Source organism: Pelodiscus sinensis, chromosome 5, assembly GCF_049634645.1.
Source record: "Pelodiscus sinensis isolate JC-2024 chromosome 5, ASM4963464v1, whole genome shotgun sequence".
NCBI classification, from domain to species: Eukaryota; Metazoa; Chordata; order Testudines; family Trionychidae; genus Pelodiscus; species Pelodiscus sinensis.
The window spans coordinates 5,509,715-5,533,659 of record NC_134715.1 but is presented as its reverse complement, the minus strand read 5'-3'; the positions used below and the strand labels follow the sequence as shown (position 1 = coordinate 5,533,659).

Here is a 23,945-nt window from a genome sequence, read left to right as displayed (position 1 = left end):
AAGACCTCAGCAGGTGAGAGGCTAAAACCAGCAATGTCGATGGGGCTGCACTCTGTGGGCAAGCAGAGCTGTGCAGCGTACGTATCCCACAGCCTTCAGGCCTGTCTTGTTTCTACTCCCCTAAGCAGCACCTCACAGCCTACCTGTCCATTTGTGCCCACGCTCAGGGTGTGTATAGTTCTTGTGCTCTAATGCTGCCAAAAGGAGTGTGCAGGGCAGATGTACACCCAGAAGTCAATGTAACTTTCTGAGTTTATTGGCAACTTACTATCTACAGATGTTGCAACGTTCTATAGAAGGAGTTAGTCACATTTCCTGCACACTGTCATAAGGACAGAGGAAATCATGTCACATTACCTTGCGGGGGAAGCATGCAGGGATCAGCATAACTGTGGCAAAGGCCATGAGGAGATTGAAGAAGAACATGAGCTGCTGAAAAACTATTCCCAGTGTAAAGAACTGTGCAGGTCCCAAGGCACAGCACAACGCTACTACAAACAATCTGAATCAAATAGTATTCCACCTGTAATTCCATTCTCCCTCCTTTACTCACAAGCCAATAGGGCCAGTATCTAGAAGTGAAAAAATTCAGTGCAACCACTGAAATTAGCAGTCAAGCCATATTTATACACCACCATGTTTTAGCTCAAACTCACCTGACACCTCCCAGGAGTATCTACTACCAGACTCATGAAGAATTTACTATAATCTACTTTAATAAAGGTATTACTGTACAACAAAATACATTAATTTATGGCATTGAGAAAAGTGCTTTAGAAAAAGATACCTACGAATATGCAATTAGATTTCAATAGCAGTAACTACTACTACCATACAGCACTTAGATTTGAAGTATTTTTGAGCATGAAGGGATATTGTCAGATGAACAATACATTTTTAGTGGCATGTTAGATGATCTGAACAAGTTTGAAAAAAATCTGCTTTGTAGTGAGAAGCGAGGTTTGTTATTTTCTGCATTTCATTGAGCACGGACAAAGGGACAAGATTCTTTCACATACTCCCCATTCTTTTCACACCCTGGTTCTCAGAAAGAGGGCCATTCTACACTGTTCAAACAGCCAACATTCTGGGAAGAAATATTTTCAGTATGCTTTAACAATATGTTTTCAGGAAACTAGAATTTACAAAACATACCACCAAAGTAAAGACTGGACTAAACCACCCGAGTGTCCCAAAAAGGAGAGATTTTTTTGCACAGCCGCCAACAATAGCATTAGCTTTTGCGGCCTCACTCCTGAAAAAACAAATGCACGTGCCTAGCTTCATACGCCTGAATTGACTCACTGAAGTTGATAAACACTGGCATATCTGAACTAGGAAGCAGGCTGGTACAATTTCACAGCATCCGGGCCTTCAGATTGGAAGAGAAATCAGCGGCCAGTTGTAACAGGTGAAAGGAATGAGGAGGTGGAGAAAAAGTGTTCTATATTCACATGAATATATACCACTGATTTGACACACGGTAGCCTTTAAATTAATAACCCTGCACTTTTTTGCTTTGTGCAGTTTGTGTGCCAGAGTTGTAGATGAAGATAAATGACTTATCCACCTCTTCCATATATCACCACCTCCCTTTCCCAGACTTCATCCACCTACAAACGTGTGTCACTTTAACACAGAATCTATTCACCAAAAAGACTGAAGACTTCAGCTTTCCCTAAAACAGCACAGCAAGCTACTGACTGTCCCCACGGATTTCTGTGCAGAATAGGTATCTGCCTAGCCTTGCTACCCTCTCTTCCTGAAAGGTGCAGCCTCCAAGGAATCTGGCCAAAGCCTTCAGCTGTCGTAGAATCAGTTCAGTTCTGACAGCTACTGCTTATAAATCGGCTTATTAGAAATATGTCTATATACAGCCCAGTAGAAGAGACAGCTGAGCTGTCCTCGAAGCCTTGCAGTTCTCAAGGACAAATCTTGTGTGTGATGCACAGCACCCCCGAAGGGGAAGATCACCCAACAAGAATGCTCTCTAGGGAGCATCACTGTGGAAAGCAGGAGTGAGACGTCACAGGCACTCGGACACAGCTCTGCACTTCACAACCACTGCAGAGAGGGAATTGTAGGACATGCTAACAGCAGAGCGACAATCCCCTGGGGTGCATGAATACAGCACCAGGAATTAGGATTTTGTGATACATTAATGGAGAACCCATTGGTACTAAGAGACACTGTGGTGAGCCTGGCTTTGTTAGCAGCCGTATCAAACAAGGGTGGGTTTTTTTTTGTCCAGTAGCACATGATGTGTGTGTCAGTCACTGCTGCTCCAGAGGCACCCTGCATCCTCCATCCTGAGCGGTGTTGTAGGACTCACAGCTTGTACACTTCATGCCTAAGATATGGAACTGGACTGTGGACCGGGTGCTGCAGTCATTGCAAAGGATCTGTAGTAAAAGAGAATTGTCGTCAGACAAACAGCAGGCTGCATAAAACATTGTGGCTGCAACAAGACTTGATTACTACCAAAGTCTTGATTTTATAGGGCTGTTTTGTTTTATAGGAAAGACTTTGCTTTTTATTTTATTTTAATCGTTTGATTGAATTGTTGGTGGGTTGTGGGTTTCAGTTTATTATTTAGCAGCACATTTTTAAGACTACATTTACATTTATATTAATATTAGGCTTAAAGTATGAACTAGGGAGGACAAACTGACCTCCGCTGGTACAGAATTGTTTTTGGTGGTTTGTTGCTTGGCTATTAAGAGGACAATGGGCACCAACTGCTCTATTTCCTTGTGTGTGAAGTCAGCAGATCAGGGAGATGCAGGCACAGAAGACTGGTCACCAGTGATGCTCACTTTGGGTTGTCCAGCACAGTTTCTGTTAGCTGTTTACACTTGGCAATGGACCCCAGTCCCACACAAAGATGACATTCAGACACCACCCAGTCAGGTTTCTCTGGCACGGTGTAGTCTCTACCAAGAAGTTGCGTATTTCAAAGCACACACTTTGTCTTTGAGTCATACCACCTCCTTCACTTTCTAATGATTAGTTGGGCCCAGCCTCCCTCACGTGTAGTAATGTTTATTTGGGCTGAGCACTTACAGAACTAGCTGGGGTTGGTTTGTTTACAGCAGGCTACATTTGCTTTGTTTTTGCTTTGTGTTGCCATTTTACACTGGGATAACACTGCTTATAGGTTTCATTTTCTATTACACTTCTATTGTTAACACATTTTTTAGAATTCCCTGTTCATTTAGGAATAGTCATTATAATTGGCATAGCTGAATTATTAATTTCAACTACGTGATGCACAAAGTCTAGGACCTTCTAGCCTTCTGTTGTTTCAGTATTATGAATGTTTTGTTTTTTTTACTAGTGTGGTTTACAGAAGTTTGCTGTTTAACTACTTTGATTACTTTTTTGCATTAGATACAGCACAAATTTTGCACCATGTGTGCTGCATGGAATTGCTTGGGGAACATTATTTAATGAATGACGGTATTTATAAATATATTAGCAAATTCTTTGTAAGGTTCAGTTTAACATCTGCTGAACTTCACTGGAAGATCCCAAATTCTGAGACATCCAGTATGGTTGTTACAGCGTCCTCTCTGTCCACCAATCATTCTGGACCTACTAAAGTACAATTGTTTTGCCTTAGAAAACTCCTGCACTTCTTTACTTATCATAACATTTAGAATTTTGTGTAGAAGCCCCAGTCTCAAACTTTAAAACCAGACAGCTCCTTCACCAGTTGTCCATTTGGGCCCATGGATGCTATTTGAATGCACCCCTTATGGCTATCCAACTGTTGCAGATACAGGAAACCCCCGAGATGTGACCGCCTGAGTTGCGACCCCCTGAACTTACAAAAATGGTTGTAAGTGCAAAAGGGGCCAAAACCCCCCGACTTACATCCTCGGCCCGCCTTTACAACAGCGCCACGACACCTATCGTAAATGAGAGTTCAAGTTATGACACCCCCAATTTGCGACACTTCCCCAGGAACCGATCGTGTTGCAAGTCAGGGGCTGCCTGTACCTACCCTGTGTTAAGCAAGACACATTTTTCAGAAAGGTAGACTGGTTTTGCTTAGTTCCAGATCATGGTTTGTAGACTGTTTTTAAATGTATTTCCTTTTGGTACTGTAGGAACAGAGGCTATTCCTAACTTGGAAACGGTTTGTAACTCTGAACAAAACAGTTTTTTCAGAAGCTTACAACGCTGACTCACTACAGCTTTAAACTTAACAATGCAGAGGAAAAATGCTGCCCCCCCCCCTTTTTTAGTAGTTTACAGTCTTGTACTGTATTTGTTTGTGTGTGGGTGCATGTAGTCTCTCCTGCTGCCGGATTGTGTACTTCCAGTTCCAAATGAGGTGTGTGGTTCAGTAGTCAGGTCATAATACCGAGGTTCTACTGAATTTATTTATAGAAAGTTAATGGAATTTATATGAGTAAGACAAAGGTTCTTTGACCCCTGCTTTCTCTCAGCCTCCCCTAGAGAAGCAGCCTAAGTCTGTTGGAGCAGATGAAGAGTAGAGAAAAGACAAAGCTCTGCTTCTAGGAAATACAATCTTTTGTAAATCAGTTAAAAAAGCAGAACCATCTTCTATCCAACACACACTAGGGAAGTGGGACATCCAGGCTAAGTTTGTGGATTCTGCTAGAATAAATTACGTAGCTCTTATTCTAATTTAAGTCTCCGTAGCAAGCAGAAACCAAGCCCAATGCAGACCTCGAAGGCAGAGTTACTCTCAGACAGAATAGCAGCACAGTGGCAAACATCGGAGTGCTTTGCACAAGGAGCATGTTCATTCTGAAATGGAAAGCGAACCTAACTTCCTGCTCCTGCAGAGGACAGCAGCCCCCTGATCTGGAGTTGTCTGATAATCCAAGATGTTTCAGAAGGGTAACTCTGCCTGCATCCTACTGCCTAGTGCAATGCTATAGCAAGAGCTGGTGGGTAGGAAACAACCTAATTCTTCACCTGCCTGGTCACCTTATCCCCTGAACGTGAAAAACAATTGTTCTGCAGCGTGCCAAAGGGTAATATTAGCTTTGTTTCAGAGAGCTCCGCTCGTGTTCCACTCCTGCTAACAGGATGGTAGGCGGTGGCCAATATTGGAGAGAGATAGGAAGGGGGCACAGTGAGAAAGGACTTGCTACTTACCTCCACCATCATGTTCTGATATTCTGTGGGCATCGGTGTTTGTGCCACTTCATCATCCAATTGTCGCCAGTACCTGCTCATATCTAAAGCAGAGTGCATGCACAAGGGGCACCGGTAACCTCTGGCAGAGACAAAGTACAAGTCAGGAAGATACTGGAGTGACACAGCCATTACTAGAATCAGTTTAATTACACCAGGACACAGAGGAAAACCCCAGGGAGGGAGAAGAGCTTCTGAATGCAAAGAACAACACTGTCACAAGTCAAACGAGGATAAACTGGCCATGAATAAATTTAGGCTGGCCATGGACACAAGGTTGCTAACCAGAAAAGTAAGGGAACAGCCTTCCCACAAAAGCAGTGGGGCAAACAACTTCACTAGCTTTAAGATCAGAGGGGTAGCCGTGTTAGTCTGAATCTGCAAAAGCGATGAGGAGTCCTGTGGCACCTTATAGACTAACTGAAGTGTAGGAGCATAAGCTTTCGTGGGCAAAGACCCACTTCGTCAGATGCATGTAGACTACATGCATCTGACGAAGTGGGTCTTTGCCCACGAAAGCTTATGCTCCTACACTTCAGTTAGTCTATAAGGTGCCACAGGACTCCTCATCGCTTTAGCTTTAAGATGTAGTCCACCGGTTAATGAAAAGGACAGGACAGTGCTCCCTGTGAGAGCAGGGGACTGCCTCAGTTACCTAGGAGGTCCCTTCCAATTTTATGAGCCAATTCCCAACACAGCAGTCAAGGAGAAATGCAATGTGCAATATCTGAGGAGACTATTTGGTTAACTGTTGCCTTTAAATCTCTCAGCCCTGGACTGTCACAGCAATCTTTGCTTCTCCAAATTAGGAGTCTGCACTGCAAGGATACTTAGAATGCAGGGGGGTAAGAATACTCACTCTTTTAACATGTCTTCATAACAATTTCTAAAAGAAAAACACAAGACCACATTAGTAGCTACACAAGGAAGGTGAAGTAACCAGCGAACTGGTGCCTGGCCTAGCTGGAGCAGTGCATCATGGGTGGGGGGCACTCCAGTCCAGCCAAGCAGGAGCAGGCCCCTCCCACCCACAGCGTGGTTGCTCCAGCCTGTGGCCACGCCAGGACACAAACGGGGAGCTATTCCAGCGGACCCCAATCTGCAGTGTGGCGCAGCAGGCGGATTAAACACACAGCTTAACAGGTTAACATTTTAAATGGGATTTGAATCCTGAGCTTCGACTGAAGGAAGAGCAAGCTACCCAAAGAGCTGTGGTCAAAAATAACTTGTATGGAAATGGGAAGAGGGAGGCATCCTAGCACCAATGTTTAAAGGGATCCAAGGAGACCAGAGCACGTGAGGGCCTATTCTGGCATCTTCAGTAGTGAGGTGAAGGAAGGAGTCAACAACACCAGAGTGAAACTTGCAGATGGTTTAAGATCACTCCAAACAACGGAAACAGCTACTACAGAAGCTTCGGAGATGGACAGAACACAAAGTGAGATTCAATTGGGAAAGACATGCCACTACATCTGGGGAACATTAATCTATCACATACAGTGGGAGAGTGCACCTGGCAAACAGCCACACCGAAGGAGACCAAGGAAGACAAGACATTCAAAGTGATTTCCAAAAAGGCATCACAGCAAACAGAAACAAAAGAGGGACAAGAGCCACTGGGGCTGCAGGTACAGAGGCATCCATGCACAGGAGGAGGAGGAAATACACGACTTTTGTAATTACGCTCCGGGAGGGGAGTGCTGTAGTCAGTTCTGGATACCACGTCAGCACAAAAATGGACTGACAAACGGGAAAGATTTCCTAGAGCAATAGAAATGTTCAGTGGACGCAAGGACAATGCAGGATGAAAACTAAGAGTTATACAGATTGGTTAAGAGACTACTTGAGCCCCTGGACTTCTCAAGAAGCACCACAAAGTCAGATCCCTGTGCCTTTGTACAGCCAACTGGGGCTCCTTATGGGGCTTTGGTCACACACTGCTCATTAAAAGGCCAGAGAGGGGAAGGCACAACAGGCTACACCAAGGATAACATTATTTAGGGTGATACGCTGGAGTGCAGGTGGCAACAAGGAGAAATTAAGCAAGGGAAAATGTAAGATGAACATCAAGGAATTTTTTCTGTAAAGCTTTACTGGGTTGTGGATAGGAATGTGAAAAGTTAACCAGTGAGGGCTGGAAAAGCCCCTGCCTATAGCAGTGGTGACTGGGGGAAGAGGGTTCCAGCCTTCCCCTCTCCTTTAATCAGTTAACTGGTTAAATATCACATTTAACCAGTTAATGTGATTTTACACCCCTAGTTGTGGAGCAGTCTCCAGGGGAAAGAACAGAAGCCCCATTGCTTGGGACCTTCTGAACATCCCAAAGGCAGGAGTGTACAAACAGGCTTATGTAAGTGGGGAGATGAACTGGGACGACAACAGAGATTTCCAACAGAGATTCTACAGAAGTGACCAAGAAGGTCCCTTCTTGGATTGAGAACTGGCTAAAAGACAGGAAACAAAGGGTAGGAATAAATGGTAAATTTTCAGATTGGAGAGGGGTAACTAGTGGTGTACCCCAAGGGTCAGTCCTGGGACCAATCCTTTTCAACTTATTCATAAATGATCTGGAGAAAGGGGTAAGCAGTGACGTAGTAAAGTTTGCAGATGATACAAAACTGTTTAGGATAGTCAAGACAGAAGCAGACTGTGAGGGACTCCAAGAAGATCTCACCAAACTGAGTGATTGGGCAACAAAATGGCAAATGAAATTTAATGTGGATAAGTGTAAAGTAATGCACATCGGGAAAAATAACCCCAACTATACGTGCAGTATGATGGGGGCTAATTTGGCTACGACAAATCAGGAAAGAGATCTTGGAGTTATCGTGGACAGTTCTCTGAAAACTTCCACACAGTGTGCAGCGGCGGTCTAAAAGGCAAATAGGATGCTAGGAATTATTAGGAAAGGGATAGAAAATAAGACCCAGAACATCTTACTTCCCCTGTATAAAACTATGGTACGCCCACATCTTGAATACTGTGTACAGATGTGGTCTCCTCACCTCAAAAAAGATATTTTGGCCTTGGAAAGGGTTCAGAAAAGGACAACTAAAATGATTAGGGGTTTGGAACAGGTCCCATATGAGGAGAGGCTAAAGAGACTGGGACTTTTCAGTTTAGAAAAGAGGAGACTGAGGGGGGATATGATAGAGGTCTATAAAATCATGAGTGGTGTGGAGAGGGCTGATAAAGAAAAGTTATTTATTAGTTCCCATAATAGAAGAACTAGAGGACACCAAATGAAATTAATGGGTAGCAGGTTTAAAACTAATAAAAGGAAGTTCTTCTTCACACAGCATGTTGTCAACCTGTGGAACTCCTTGCCAGAGGAGGCGGTGAAGCTGGATAAATTGAGTTTAAAGAGAAGCTGGATAAATTCATGGAAGTTAGGTCCATAAAAGGCTATTAGCCAGGGGATAAAATGGTGTCCTTGGCCTCTGTTTGTCAGAGGCTGGAGTGGGATGGCAGAGACAAATTGCTTGATCATTGTCTTCGGTCAACCCTCTCTGGGGTACCTGGTGCTGGCCACTGTCGGTAGACAGGATACTGGGCTAGATGGACCTTTGGTCTGACCCAGTACGGCCGTTCTTATGTTCTTATGTGGCTTACCTGTGAAGAAGGTGTCCACATGGCAGAACATGGGCTCCGACACGTGAGGTGTGAATGTCCTGTTTCAAGACATAATAATTAGCATGTATTTTCCCCAACTACCAAACATACCGGAAAGCTAAAGTCAAAGCCAAAAGAGAAAAAGGAAAAAAGGATATTTCAACAGGGAAACTATTAAACTACAGAATTTATTTATTTTCAAGTAAACTTTTAATAGATGAAACATTTAAAAAAAGACCCTTACCTCCAAACATATTGGACAATTCTGCCTGGAGACATTTTCAATACACTATGTAAAGAAAAAAGACAGCTTAACAAGAAAGAAAAGCAAATGTAGAGTCTTGCATAACAAGTACCTTGATCTACAATTCTTTAGAATACATAAATGTTGCATGAAATCTTTTACTACCCCAAATTAGAGTTCAAATTCCATCATAAGGGTTTCCAGTAAAATCTACAAATACTAACATTTATTGTACTAGACCAGAGAAGAAAAAGTAGTACATCAAACTGACAATCTTAAAACATTTCAAGAAGAGTTGTTTGTAGCTATGAGACACTCAAGTACAGTGACATTTCAGAGTCCAAATTTCAAATATTCCAGGGATTAGCATTGCAAAGGAAGCAACAGAGAAGCCTTTATTTACTCTCCTCCCCACCAAACTGGTATAAACACGTAGTCACTGAAATTTTCAGCAGCTACACGTTAACCTGAATACAGGTATTTTAACATCCCTAGTCCATATTATACATTGCTCTAGCTAGGACCTATCAGCTCTTATTTTCATAAGCACAGTGGGGTTTTTTTGGGGGAGGGGGGAGAGAAGGCTGTGGTTTTTTTAAATGAAACTATAAAATATTACATTCATACCTTATGATTTCCTTGAAGACTCAAAGCAAGACATAAGTTACATTTTGAACAATGGAAAAAGTCTTCTTTTGGACCAATCCTGAAGAGACAGATATTCAGTTAGGAACAGTTTGCCAATTTCTGTACAATTTACATTTTAGTATCTGCAAAAAAGTCTCACACTTAGACAAGATTATGTCTCTCCAACAACAAGCAAGTCTTATTTTAGAGAACTGTCATAGTGATTACACAAAGAGCTGTCAAACGCACAAGATTTTTAACCATGTTTCCTTCTAACCCTTCTTAAGTGACACTTAACCAGTGCAACCTTTATGATGAAATATATTTTTAAGAGGATATCCTGTGTCTTATGGTGGCCACCAACTTGCCCTCCGCTTTAGCTCTTATTAATTTTCACAATAGCATACAATAGCTGCCGGGCAAGGAAATGACTTCAACAGAAGCCAGTACTAAATACATTCCCCAACACTATGTATGCAATGACCTTGTTAACCATCACATATTCATTATTTGAGCTACATCAGAAGTAAAAGCTTATCATCAATATACAGCATGCTTCCCTGCATCTCAAAAAATCCGCTACTAGTCTCAGATGCATAATTTCAATTACAATATCTTAAAATTACCAATATTTAAGCTAACCTAAGAAGAATTGTGTTAAAAATGTCAAAACACAAATAAAGAACATTAAAGAACAAAGTATTAATTTTAAATACAGTACCTACAAATTCCACACTTCTCACAGTGGTACTGCTTCTTGTCTTTATCAAACAGGTGGCATGTATTGCAGTAATATTCTCCAAATATATTGCTACAATCCTCACAACTCTGTTGAGCCTACAAGTTACATATCACATGATGCACATTACATTAGGGATGTTAAATGTTGGTTAATTGAATAGTTGATTAATCTCATGAATTCTTATTGTTCCGGCCCCACTCCCAAGTAGCCCCCTGCAGAACAGGCTCCCTTCGTGGACCAACTTCTGATACAGAGGCTGCGGCATGGCAGCAGTCCCTGTCCCGAAGGGGTCGGGGGGCTGAGCTCCCAAATCCTGAGCTTCCTGAGCTGGGCTGCCTGCCCACTTGGGCTCCAAATACACTTTAAATGCAGAGCCACAGTGGGTGTAGTTCCCGGACCTGGCACAAGCCAGGACTGAGCCAAGCTGCTAAAAAAATTTACTGGTGGCCGGAGGAGGGGGGGGGGGGGGGAGAGAAGAATGCATATAGTCTATAGCATTAACCTGCACATTTTTGCTTATCAGTTAAAATCATAGAATACTAGAACTGGAAGGGACCTCAAGAGATCATCAAGTCCAGTCCCCTGCCCTCACAGCAGGACCAAGCACCATCTAAACCATCCCTGACAGATGTCTGTCTAACCTTCTCTTAAATATCTCCAGTGATGAAGATTCCACAACCTCCCTAGACAATTTATTCCTGTATTTAACCACTCTGACAATTAGAAAGCTTTTCTTAATGTCCAACTAAACCTCAGTTTAAGCCCATTGTTTCTTGTCCTACCCTCAGAGACCAAGGAGAACAATTCCCCCTTCCCCTTTCCTTCTGACACCCTTTCAGACACCTCAAAAATGTTATCATGTCCCCTCTCAGTCTTCTCTTTTCCAAACTAAACAAGCCCAATTCTTTCAGCCTTGCCTCACAGCTCATGTTTTCTAGATCTTTAATAACTGTTGCTCTCCTCTGGACCTTACCCATGTTTGGTACACAGACTAGAGTGTTTATCTTAGCTTTGCTAGGAACGAAACAACCTTTCTCCTGCAACTGACTAAGTAGAGGAGAGAGGATAAATAAAGCTTCCCCCAAAAATGTAGGAATTCCCTCTACTGTTATCTTACCATTTGAAGGAATGGACAAAACTAACACCTCTCCCCTGCAACACACACGCACAGTAAAATTAAGAACCTCCATTAAGCATTTGCATTTTATAATCCCATTTCAAAAGACAACAGTTACACTCACAGGACACGGAAAATGTTAAAGTATACAAAGTACCTGCTGGATGCTTTTGCACTTTGCACACTGCACTTGTTTTACTTTAAAACGATCCATCTGATGATCTTCTTTGCTGTCATGACACAGACGGCAAACGTAAAACTTACCACAGCAAGGAGCCTGAAAAAACAAACGGGGGAAAAACTATGAGGAAACCAAAAGTTAAGTGACAGCTAAGAGACACCTAGATTTCATTTACCCTTTTAGTGTTGCAGAGCACTATGCAAGGTCAGCTTGGTGCAGCTAGTGACCCCACAGGCCTAATCTCTTCTTTATAAAGTACCAGAAGCTGGGAGCGATCAGCTTACCCTAGAAGAGCAAAGGCTTGCTGTGACCGGGAACGAGGGATGTTAACTACTGGAACGAGGGATGTTAACTACGTGAACGAGGGATGTTAACTACAGGAACGAGGGATGTTAACTATGTGAACGAGGGATGTTAACTTTTGCAACTCTAGCTGTGTGTGTGAACATGCAACAGCTGGGACTTTCAGCAGCGCGTGCGGGGGCAGCTTCGCAGTTGCCAATGCTGGTGGGTGGCCAGTTTTGGAAGGCACCCCCAGCAGCAGCCTGCCCCCCCCATACTGCTGCCTTGCGGGGGGGGGAGTGCGGTAGGTGCTAGGGGTAACCCATTCGCTCGGCTCACTGGTTAATCGTGTCACCGCCCGCTCGCTGACGGGCTCGCGCTGCCCCCCCCCCCGTCCCGCCGTTGAGCGATGCGCGCGGTGGCGCGCGGACGGGGAGGGGGGTGGAGTCGGTGGCGCGCGGACGGAGGGGGAGGGGCGGTGGCGCGCGCCCGCCTGGGTCTCCCCGGCAACCGCGGGCCGAGTCAGAGCGACACCCCCCCCCCCGGCTCAGCCTTCCCGCGGGGCGGGAGCGGCAGGCGCGACCGGGCCCCGCCCCCACCTGGAGCAGGCAGCCGCGGCGATAGTGCTCGCAGCCCGCCCCGCCGCCCGCCGCCGCCATCACCGCCGGAAGCGCTTCCCGGCGCCCCGGAACTTCCGGTGGGGAGAAGCGGGGCGGAAGCGAAGAGCCGGGAGGAGGAAGCGCCGCTGCCCCCAGGTACCTCAACTTCCGCCCCCCCCCCCGCCCGGGCCTCACAACGCTGCCGCTTCCCCCGCATGGGGGGGGGGCAGCTCCGTTCGCTCAGCCCCTCCCCCCCGCGTCAAGTCCCCGCGGCGCCGCCCGCTCCTTAGCACGTGACCCGCGCGGCGGGTTCGTTGCAGGCCGGTGGGCCGCCAGTGACGTAGCCACGGCCCTGTGCCTGTCACGTGGCGGGGGCGGGGCGGGGCAGCGAGCCTGGGCACAGGCCGGTCTGCCAGCCGCGCTTCTGATTGGCGGCCGCGGGGAGCGCGCGGTTCTCTCAGCCGCTGCCGGGCGCGAGGAGCGCGCGCTTTGCCCTGGCCGCGCGAATCACGGGCCCCGCCGCGCCTGGGGCCTTGCGCACAAGGAGCAGCGCGAGGGCTGGAGAAAACGGGGATGGGATGGGGGGGCCTGGCTGAAGTAGCCTCCCTGGGTGGCGTAGGGTCAGCCCCGTATGAGACACGGTTCCTAGCCCAGCCTCACACTGTCTCCTCGCCCCACAGGTCTGGCATGAGCCCCCAGCACCATGGTGAAGTGCTGCTCCGCTGTCGGCTGCGCCTCTCGCTGTCTGCCCAACTCCAAGCTGCGAGGACTGACCTTCCACGTGTAAGGCTCAGGCTGGTGTGCGGCCGGGGCGGGGGAGGCACCACGCCGCCTTGCCACACGTTTTAAAAAGTAGCATTCCTGTGTACGTTTATGAGAGCCAGGCCCGGGCTCCGGCAACTCGAGTTCAGAAATCCAGGTTCTAAGCCCGGTGCTGATTTGGTCCCTGCTGATGGAAAGTCCCCCTTGGGGTAGGACCCCACAGATCCATTGCAAGGATAAATGTTTTGAAGCTGGCCTCTGTCTCATCCCAGACTCAAACACTGTAGCCACTAAGTAACACGATTCTGGTAATAACAGTCAAAATAATCCAGACCCAACTGTGGGTCAGCAGCTGTGAAAACATTAAATCTTCATTCACAAAACTAGATACCACAAAGGATTGATTACCTGTAAGCCAACCTTTAAAATTAAATAGTCATTTTCGTGTCATCCAAGTGAGGAATATTTAGATCTAAATTAATCACTTCTCACTTGTCCAAAATTAATGTGGGGAAAGCAGTTCATAGTCTTAATTAGGAATGTAATAGTGTAGTCAATTAACCAATAAGCTAAAGCTTATCATTAAATGCAATAGACTACACACATTTCTCCTCCCCACCACCAGTACATTTTTTAGCAGGCTGGTCAGCAGCCCAACTCCGGCCTGCTTGCACGGGGTCTGGGACCTACCCCCACTGCAGCTCTGCTGCGCAGAGTGGTAGGGGATTCCTCATGGGTGGGACCAGAGCACACTGGCTGCCAGCTCCATGCTCAGGCATTACAGAATAGTCGACTAACTGATAAGAATTCATGTGGTGAATCAACAATTCAATTAACTGATATTTAACATCCCTAGTCTTAATTATGAAATAGGAAGCATGGGGTATCTCTGAAATGAAACCAGGCATAAGGAGTAGAAACAGTCACTACAGTAGCTGCAGAACTACGCCATCTTTTTTACATTTACCAAGTCAGTTCCTTGAGGATGTATGAATCATGACTGTAAACAGGTTTCAAAGGTATTAATTTGACTCAAAAGGTTATAGGGAAAGAACATGATTGGCTCTGTAGCCAGAGCACAGGGAGGAGTCTGCTAGGTGTTGCCAGCATCTGAGTGGGGCATTGCTGGTAGGATGGGTGTCAACTTGCATACAATCATAAATAGGCTACACGCTGTTTAAAGTAATGAACATAATTTACATGTGACTGCCCTTTTACAATCACAAGTTACAAATACTTTTACAAGGCTAGAGCCTTGTAGTCAACTTGCTTTCCTGTCTGCACATTTGTCCTAGATTCCCCACCAATGAGGAGGCCAAAAGAAGGTGGGTGTTGGCCATGAAAAGGCTTGATGTGAACTCTGCAGCTATGTGGGAGCCTAAGAAAGCAGATGTGTTATGTTCACGCCATTTTAAGAAGTCAGACTTTGACACAAGAGGTCCCAACATCAGGCTCAAACCTGGAGTCATCCCTTCCATTTTTGAATTTCCTTCTCACTTCCAGGTTGGTCTTTACAGTCTGCAGGTGATTGTTCTCCTATTTAACTGTATCGGCAGACACTGGCAGGCTTTCCCTGCATTTTACACAGCACTCAGATGATGTTTCTTTTTTCAGATTATCACTAGGTGGCAGGAGAAGAGGTGGAAAAATTTTGTGCCCAAAGATTAGCATCTTTCTGGATCTGCTCCTTCTCTCATTATTCAGGCAGCACTGCCAGAGGAAACTACAGGATTATGTCCTTAAACTAAGGCTTTTATATTAATAATCGCTGAATCAGAACAAGAAATCGGTACATAAAAAATGAAAAATGAAATTGATCGCTTCAAGTCTAGCCAAATGCTTATTCTGGGAGCTCTTCAGAGCAGGCATTTACTTTATACCTGATATAACGAGTTCCTGATCCTTTACTGGGCATTGTAATACAAATCTATTTATTTAAATAAATAAACTCCCAACAAAGAAAAAAAAAGACTGGGCTGTGAAGCTTGTATTAGATGGGACCCAGGAGAGCTCATACTCTGAGACCTGGCTGTCATTGCACAAACTGATTAAAAAAAAACTTTTAGCATCCCAATTCACAGATGGTGGAGTGGGGCTTGTTCCTCACATCATCTTTCTCCTGCCTCCAAGCACTGCAACAGCACATTAGCCTGCACGATCCCAGCTCTCCCTGATGTGTCTCTCTCAGTAACTGAAGTGTGAAATGAATATATATTTGTAACAGCTGAGACGAGGGAGAGTTCATGGCAGACGAAACTCCCCGCTGAAGACACTGCCGGTAACTGTTCATAACCACCAGCTGGCGGATTTGGCTTCCAGTACCGGAGAATTACATTCCCAGTTTATCTTGGTAAGTAAACCAACTTATTTGAACCACCTAAATAGAAGACTTTCAGCACAGGGGAGCGCACACTCTGCCAGTGTAACTGCAGGAAATGACATCATCTTAGGTCAGCAGGGCAACTGGCTCAGTGTCCCTGTATTTACTTGTGTTAGGGCCAGAAGGGCTGACAGAGTTGTTGAGCCCCTGGATAAGGGGGTGCGGCTCCATGCTCCTGAAAGGGGGGACCTCAGACAGAAGGGGTGTGGCTGAGGCAGCCAGCCCTCGGTGTTGCCCAGAGCACATGGTACCATTCCTCAGAGCTGCTGGGAACAGCAAGTTAAAGGGTCTGGGGCTTCATCCTCCCACCCCTCACTGCTGCGGTAACAGCAGTCAAGAGCCTCCAGCCCTTTTGAATCACCGGGCCCTGGGGCAACTGAACCTCTTGCTCCCTCCCCTCAGGGGGCCTGGCTAGGGCCTCAGTTCAAGGACCTGCCTCACACCTATTGTGCACCTGAGAGCGGTAGGAGCAGCTCCACTTCTAATAGTGAACTAGCTCGAAGGCAAACAGCACACGCCCTACACACAGTTTTGCAAAGGGTGATGGCCAGTAGGTTCAGATTTTTAAACAGTCTTAGCCCCCGTCTGGCTGAATGGGGAGAACAGATGGAAGCGTGAGATCTTTGGGAAAGGTGAGAACATCTAATGTACTGAACTTTGTTTCCAGGAGCACAGTTACAGTGTAATGGACAGCCCAAAGAAACTGAAGTGTAAATTAGACCAGGTAATCAGTGAGCTCGAAGATGCCAAAGAACGGCTGAAGAACACTTTAGACAGGGAGCGACAACGCAGAGAGGCACTGAGATCTGTTATCCAGGAGCTGAAGAACAAATGTCTAATTAGCCCTGAAACAGCCTGTAAGCTGGAGGTTTATTGCTGGGAGTGGTGTGAGGCACGCACCCAGGAGCAGCCTGTCGTCTGAAGTAATTGCAGCCAGAATAGCTACAAAGTCTCCTCAGGCTCAACACTCAGAAGTGGGATGTTTTGGGCTGGACATCAGCACTCCATGAACAGGACCGAACAGATCTCTGGAGTAGCAAGTTCTCTACAACTGGGCAAGATCCACACTCCTGGGCCTCCACTCTCATCTGTAACAAAGTGTCTTGGTCTCTGTGGACTTTGTAGCTCGCACTCCTGACCATGCCCAAAGACAAAATATACATTTAAACAATTATTGCATTTGCAGAGTGAGGCACCTCAAACTTAAGAATCTTAGTGAAGCCCTAAGAGTACAATTCAGGACTAACACTGCAGTAGGGGACTTGGATTTTGAGTCGGAGAGGGTCTTTTGAGCAGGATGTGGAGATAATTTAACTTTTGCATGAACTTCCCCTATTTGCCATGGGTAGAAGAAAGTGCTATAAGATGACAAGTGATCTTGGTGTTAGCTCTGAGTTGAGCTGGGAATTTACCAGGTTAAAAACAAGGAGTTTCTACAGAATCATGACCATTTTGGACTGGACTTAAATGACATTTTCTAATAGCTGGACAATTGCTACCCTTGAGTCCATGTGCAAAGCTCTTGAGATGGCACTTGATAACATTTATCTGAATGGGATTATATGAGGTGGATAACTGCAATAAGCAGGGGACAGGACTTTGACTCTTGAAATCCATTCCATTTCTCTGTTCCTATTTCATATTCAGCTGTTCTTTTAAGGGTCGAGGTAAAGTTCATCCCCCAATGTTTTAAGATTGTGGACTGATCATTTGTTCGTCTCAGTATCATGAGTGTATTAGATGCAATGCACCTTCACTAATTGTGCAATCAGCACAGAGCATGTTCCAGAAGGGTTTTCTTGGTCTAGGATTTGCATCAATTTGGAATGAGTTCAGAGCATTATAAACAGGAAATGGAAGCCCTTTGCCAAGGACGTAGGTGGGAAGGAGGTAGCTATTCTGGGCACTGTTTGCTCAGAGTGGGAGAAAATTACAGCATTTGCTAAACAACAGATGAACTCAGTTCTCAAGGGCAGGGTGTAGCATACTTAATAGGGAAAGCTGCTAATAACATTTGCTTAGTCACATATCCACAGTGCTTACAAAATCAGTGTAAATGTATTTACAGCAGGCACAGTGTCCTGTAGAGTAAAATGCACTTAGGGCAACTTTTATTGTTGTCTCCTGCGGTGATAATTCAGATACACAGAATCAGGATCTAGGCTGTTAAAAATCTTTTGCTCTTTCAGGAAGAGACAAAAAGCACCCTTATGCTCATGGTAGGCACAAGGAAGCAAATGCACTGTGGTGTTTCGTAAATATTTTCAAACATGTTTTTAATACGATCTATTAATGATAATCAGCAGCAGTAAAAAATGGAAAGATTTTATATGGGGCCAATTCGGACTTTTTTCTTATTGCCTCCATAATGTGCCCTAGAGTGTTCTAACCATCCCTGTCTAAGCATTGACAGTTGACAAAGATCCTTCATACAGCTAAAAAGCTGCATTAGGCTGGGATCAAAGCTTCTACCCCAGATATGGCTGTCAGACCATTCATACTAATCTACTACAGTTCTTGAGGGGGGTCAACAAACGTGGACGAGGGGGATTCAGTGGACACAGTATACTTAGATTTACAGAGAGCCTTTGACAAGGTCCCTCACCAAAGGCTCTTAAGTAAAGTAAGCTGTCATGGGATAAGAGGAAAGGTCCTTTCATGGTCTGATAACTGGTTAAAAGACAGGAAACAAAGGGTAGGAATAAATGGTAAGTTTTCTGAGTGGAGAGAGGTAACTAGTGGGGTTTCCCAAGGGTCTGTCCTGGGACCCGTCCTATTCAATTTATTTATAAATGAGCTAGAGAAAGGGGTAAACAGTGAGGTGGCAAAATTTGCTGATGATACCAAACTGCTCGAGATAGTTAAGACCAAAGCAGACTGTGAAGAGCTTCAAAAAGATCTCACCAAACAGTGATTGGGCAACAAAATGGCAAATGAAATTTAATCTTGATAAATGTAAATGCATATTGGAAAAAATAATCCCAAGTATATACACAATATGATGGGGACTACTTTGGCTATAACTACTCGAGAGAGAGAGAGAGATCTGGAGTCATTGTGGATAGTTCTCTAAAAGCATTGACTCAGTGTGCAGGTGTTAGTCAAAAAAGCAAATAGAATGTTAGGAATCATTTAAAAAGGGATAGCGAAGAAGAGTGAAAATATCTTATTGCCTCTATATAAAACCATGGTACGCACACATGTTGAGGACTGTGTGCAGATGTGGTTGCCTCTTCTCAAAACAGATATACTGGCATTAGAAAAGGTTCAGAAAAGGGCAAAAAAAATGATGAGGGGTTTGGAACAGGTCCCATATGAAGAGAGATTAAAAAGACTTGGACTTTACATCTTAGAAAAGAGGAGACTAAGGAGTTGGGGGAGGGAATATGATAGAGGTCTATAAAATCATGAGTGGTGTGGAAATAGTGATTAAGGAAAATTATTTACTTATTCCCACAATAAAAGAATTAGAGGTCACCAGATGAAATTAATAGGCAGCAGGTTTAAAATAAAAGGAAGTTTTTCTTCATGCAGCGCATAGCCAACCTGTGGAACTCCTTGCCAGTGGTTGCAGTGAACACTACAACTTTAACAGAGTTCAAAAAAAGAGCTCAATAGATTCATGGAGGTTGGTTGCATCAATGGCTATTAGCCAGGCTGGGCAGAAACAGTATCCGTAGCCTCTGTTTCTCTAGAGGTGGGTTATTACCTGTTGTGATCCCTCCCTCTGGGGCATCTTGTATTGGCCACTGTCGGCAGACAGGACACTGGGCTAGGCGAACTTTTGGTCTGACCCAGTATGCCTGTTCTTATTCAGGCAGAATGCCTTGGTGAGTGAGGCATCAGCAACAAGGATGAGGTCCATTGCTAGGGAGCTTGAAATAGCAGCTGAAGTGCTGAGGCTGAAATAAATCTGCCTGGGAGAGGGGACGCTTACACTATAAGGACTGCCCTACAGCCATATCATTTGGTAGATGACATGGGTTGGTCCCTCTCATCCTCCATAATCTGCATCCAGTAAGTGCCAGGGCCTTATTACCTGATGACAGAGAGGGAAACACAGCTATTTCTTCCCACTGATTGTTTGCAGAGCATTGGGGAAATGAAAAGCCCCCTCCAGAGAAAGTATAAGAGGTCCTTCATGACACTTGCATTTGTGTGATATTAACTTGTCTGAGAGAGTGAGAGTGGCAGAGGGAATATTTATAGTCCTATTTCAGAGACTTAAAGTGACTGCCAGATAAGGTACGTAATAAACCAGCAAAATGAATTTGCTTGTAACCTCAGCCTTATCCAATCCTGGCATTGGAAAAGTAGATGGTGGTGGTGAGCAAGCATAAGCACTCATGGGCTCACAGAGCACTCCGGGTTTGCCGACACAGATACTTACCTTACTGTAAGATGGAGTGTGTCTACCCCCCCCTCCATCAGTCTGCTGTGAACTAGCTGTTGGACTGGTCCCTGCTACTGCACTTTCAACATTTTTTGGTGCGCTCTCATTGAGTCACATTTTAGAGCAGGATGCATCCACGTACCAGCAAGGTTGTAGTGTGTGGCAAGTTAGGGCAGGGTTGATTGACAGCCCAGCTTTCCTAGAGCAAAGTATGTAGACAAGCCCTGTACCTCTGACTGGGGGGGGGGGGTCACCCAATTTCCAAGCATGCACAAAGCCCTTGTCCTTCCCGTACAGGAAGGCTGTGGCACAGCCCAAACTAGTAATCCAGCTATTAAAAAGAACAATCTTAACCCTTGTCTACATTCAGAAAATGATGCTTTTTTTCTGCACTCGGCTCTACCAGAACCAGCAACAGGGAAAGCTGAAACATAGGCAGCATGCAGGCATCATTTAGCCACTGCATTCTCCAGCCCTCAGAGCACAGAAATGAGCCATATCATCACAGTTACTGGTGACCTGTAAGATAGAGGAGGTCAAAGTAGATGATGTGGTGGGACCTACTGGCCTTAAACGGTGTCTCTCCATGCCAGGATTTCCATCTGCTGGCAGTTCAAGGAACACTATTCCAGGGAGGAATAGGCGCTATGAAAATAGGGATGTAAGAGTTTAACCATTCGAATGGTTACCCAATACACTTTAGCGTCTCTATTTCTGTTCTGGTTCAACTCCTGCCCTATAGTTGTGGGCTGCCTGCTGGCCCCACTCCCAGCTCAATGAGTTCCCTGCACACTAGCACTGCCGGTGAGCCTTCCTGGCCACCACCAAGGCATAAGCCAGGGCTAGGAGCAGTGCTAAGGGTGGCTTTCAGTGCCTCGCCACATTGACACTAATCAGAGCAGCTGTTAAAGTCCTGAGATCATGACATCTCAGCAACGTTCTCCCAGGCTCTGCCAATTTCAAACAGGCCACCCCTGATGCTTAGATATTCCCTATAGGCATAGTATCTGAGGTCCAGATGGGGGAATGTTAGATGTCGTTTAATAATCATGTAATTGTACCAAATCTTAGCAGTTACACAATTATTTGATAGTCCCTGGGGCTGGCAGCCAGTTGCAGTGCAGAGCTCAAGGGATGCAAACTGGATGAGGAGCTGGCTGAGAGCAGCAGCACCATGGACAGCTCCCTTGGAGAGCTTATGGCAGACCAGCTGACTATTCTGGGACCTGCAGATAAAACCCTGAAGTGAGGAGGAAGACATCACCAGGAAGGGAAGCCATGGGGGCACTACTCTCGTTCAGAGTGGGGAATAGACTCAGGACACCACAGAGGGCACTGAGATGGGCCTGTTGAAGGCATACCCCAGAAGGGGTTGTTTGTGTATTTCACAGATGGTGAGAGTCAGCCGGAGGGCTGTGTTGCCGAAGAGGCTTTTAAACAGAGTGAATCAAGACCTTGCCCTGTCATAATTAGGAAGTCTAGCCACCTTTCTTCAAAACCTCACTTCTGGAAAGGGTCTTCATGTCATAAATAGTCTGAGATGCACATGGGTAATTCCCCCCCAATTCACTAACATATGTAAGTTCTCTCCCTGTGAAGGAATAGAAGAAAGAACCCTCTTATGGACAGACAAAATACATCAAGACAGTGGCCTCACCCTATGTGCTTTCTTGTTTTTACTTACCAATACAAAGTGATGCACATGAAAACTAACCATTCCCTAGATACGCTAATACACAATAATGTTCCCCTATTTTTGTTCTTTCACATCCTATCATTTTATTTCTCTCTTTTCCAATGTGCCGGTAGATACTTTTGCATGATGCATTCACTGCAGATGTACTTTGGGAATACGGTTTAAACAAACCATCTGTGATTTTAAGATCAAGAGACTCTTCAGCAAGGAGTTGTTCAAGTCCGCACAGAGGCACACAGTCGGGGGTTTGCAGCACCATGGCACAAGGCGAAGAGTGCAGCATAAAGACAATGACCACTCCAGCTCCTCAAAAAGGAAATGCGAGGTCAGAGTCCAAGAATTATGACAAAAACCAAAGGACGTGAAATAGGTGTACAGTACAAAACTGAACAATGCATTCCACCAAAAGAATCACTAAAACATACTGATAATAGCTGCATTAAAATACTGACAATGAAACTGCATGAATATATCCACAAGGGGTGCTACTTTCCATCGCTTCACTCACAGGCTCTTGGCCCCAAGATCTCATTCTCAGGTATGGGAAGAATGAACAAACGCAAAAAGTGAAAGACAAACCGACCTGATGTATGTGATGTAGCAGCAAGGGAAGCAGCACCGATCACTGGGGCATGGGAGTAGGGGCAGAGAACCTGGGTTGTTCCCAGCTTGGCCACTGAACTGGCTAGGTCAGTATCACTTAACCAATACACAGCCACCTTTGGAAAGTGTTTTGAGACGTACAGCTGGAAAGGGCTTACTGGTCTCATTGTAACACTCAGCGTGCACTAGTACCCGCACTCTGCATGTCCACCTGAAGATTTCCAGTTCCAAAAAGCTGCTATCAAAAGTCCCGGGGCTATTTTTAAGAGCAGCAGCAAGACTCATCAGTTCCACGATCACCTGCACCACAGCCTCCATATTCCAACGATAAAGGAACAACAGAAAGATCTCTAAGGCTGGCCTAGAAAATGAGCCCCACCTCTTAAGGAGGGGGTCCGGATACATTTACTAATGCAGTCTCCAGGTCTGCACTGCCATATACCTGGGTGTGAAGCCTTCAGCACCGTCCACTAATGAAGGGACCTCTGTCCAGGGCAGGAGTGGATGCTGGAAAAGCCAATGGTTGACCAAAAGGTCAGTCATAACACCTGCTTCCTTTACCATACAGGCCATCCACATCCCACGAGAGAACTGCTAATCTCGGTTGTATACTAAATCTTCTCGCTGTTGTGCCAAGGCCAAATGCCATCCTCCAAGTATGAGTTAACCCCATCCGCTCTGGGCTGAAAACACACATTACATTGAAAGCACTAATACTGACCCACGCTCTACCCAACTTGCACCAGATATGACCTTCCCACTGCCTCTATAGTGGCCCAGTGCCTGGAGAAGTTCAGCTCCTGGATGAGGAACAGCGAGTTGACGCTGAACTCTAGCAAGACAGAGGGGGATGCTGGTTGGCAGAAGGAAGGACTCTGAAAAGTCTGCAGCCATGGTGCAAGTCTGCCTTTGGTTGAGGGTGTGCACCATAACTGGCCAATACAATTCAGAGGGTCCTGGATTCCTTGCTGCTGCAAAGTTCCCATATAGCAAGACCTACAACACTTACCATCACCTTGGATTGGCTACAAGTTTACATCCCATCTCGGGGCTTCAGTTATTCCTGCTATCAAAAGTCCCAGGGTTACTCACCTCCCATCTGGACTACAGCAGTGCCAGAAGACCTGGGCATGAAGCTTTCAGCATTTAGTTACCTCCAACTAGCACAGAATGCTGCAGCGCACCTCCTCAGCAATACAAACTACCAGGAATACATCGGACTGGCCTTCACTCCCTACACAGGCCTCCCAGAGCATATCAAATCAAATGCTAGGTCTCTGTCCTTCTCTTCAAGGCACTCCATGGTCTGGCCCCTTCGAAAGACCCTTGGGATGGAGACTGTGGCTGATAACGCCATCCTCCAGGCACACAAACTGTTTACCATGCGAGTAAAGCTTGTTTGCACAGGAGACAGTTTTGCTTGGAACTGGTCTGAGACTGAGAAACAAACTCCCTCAGGAACTAACGGACATTCCAAACCTCACCAGCTGCTGCTCCAGCTTCAGAGAGACCTGCCCTCTCTGACACAGAAGTGC

At 45.5% G+C, this 23,945-nt stretch overlaps 2 protein-coding genes across 6 annotated transcripts; one reads left to right on the top strand and one right to left on the bottom strand.

The window, feature by feature from the left end:
• Positions 1 to 693: 693 nt before the first annotated feature.
• On the bottom strand, positions 694 to 12,795 carry RCHY1 (ring finger and CHY zinc finger domain containing 1). Of its 4 annotated transcripts, none has more exons than XM_075929362.1 (9): positions 12,772 to 12,795; positions 11,672 to 11,791; positions 10,377 to 10,492; positions 9,656 to 9,734; positions 9,029 to 9,073; positions 8,785 to 8,843; positions 6,032 to 6,058; positions 5,134 to 5,254; positions 694 to 2,402 (listed from the first exon to the last, which is right to left on the bottom strand). In XM_075929362.1, exons 2-9 carry the CDS (start codon positions 11,726 to 11,728, stop codon positions 2,274 to 2,276), a joined length of 633 nt encoding a protein of 210 aa, XP_075785477.1. In that variant the 5' UTR covers positions 11,729 to 11,791; positions 12,772 to 12,795; the 3' UTR covers positions 694 to 2,273. The 4 variants fall into 4 exon arrangements, with proteins under 4 accessions (XP_075785477.1, XP_075785476.1, XP_075785478.1 ...); XM_075929361.1 differs by lacking the exon at positions 12,772 to 12,795 and adding an exon at positions 12,577 to 12,711; XM_075929363.1 differs by lacking the exon at positions 12,772 to 12,795 and adding an exon at positions 12,317 to 12,464.
• THAP6 (THAP domain containing 6) lies at positions 12,619 to 23,905 on the top strand. 2 transcript variants are annotated; one of them, XM_075929369.1, is made up of 5 exons: positions 12,619 to 12,732; positions 13,257 to 13,359; positions 14,634 to 14,841; positions 15,563 to 15,688; positions 16,386 to 23,905. In XM_075929369.1, the coding sequence occupies exons 2-5, from the start codon at positions 13,280 to 13,282 to the stop codon at positions 16,638 to 16,640; spliced, it is 669 nt and encodes a 222-aa protein (XP_075785484.1). In that variant the 5' UTR covers positions 12,619 to 12,732; positions 13,257 to 13,279; the 3' UTR covers positions 16,641 to 23,905. The 2 variants fall into 2 exon arrangements, with proteins under 2 accessions (XP_075785484.1, XP_075785485.1); XM_075929370.1 differs by lacking the exon at positions 12,619 to 12,732 and adding an exon at positions 12,779 to 12,900.
• Positions 23,906 to 23,945: the final 40 nt, after the last annotated feature.

Excerpts from the sequence above, each read along its gene's own strand:
- RCHY1 (XM_075929361.1), bottom strand. The coding sequence starts at position 12,636 with ATGGCGGCGGCGGGCGGCGGGGCGGGCTGCGAGCACTATCGCCGCGGC. Across the intron at positions 8,844-9,028 it reads ATTGTCCAATATGTTTGGAG|GACATTCACACCTCACGTGT; the intron begins GTAAGGGTCTTT and ends GTCTTGAAACAG. Across the intron at positions 5,255-6,031 it reads TATGAAGACATGTTAAAAGA|AGGTTACCGGTGCCCCTTGT; the intron begins GTGAGTATTCTT and ends TGTCTCTGCCAG.
- THAP6 (XM_075929369.1), top strand. The coding sequence starts at position 13,280 with ATGGTGAAGTGCTGCTCCGCTGTCGGCTGCGCCTCTCGCTGTCTGCCC. Across the intron at positions 13,360-14,633 it reads CGAGGACTGACCTTCCACGT|ATTCCCCACCAATGAGGAGG; the intron begins GTAAGGCTCAGG and ends CATTTGTCCTAG. Across the intron at positions 15,689-16,385 it reads TACATTCCCAGTTTATCTTG|GAGCACAGTTACAGTGTAAT; the intron begins GTAAGTAAACCA and ends CTTTGTTTCCAG.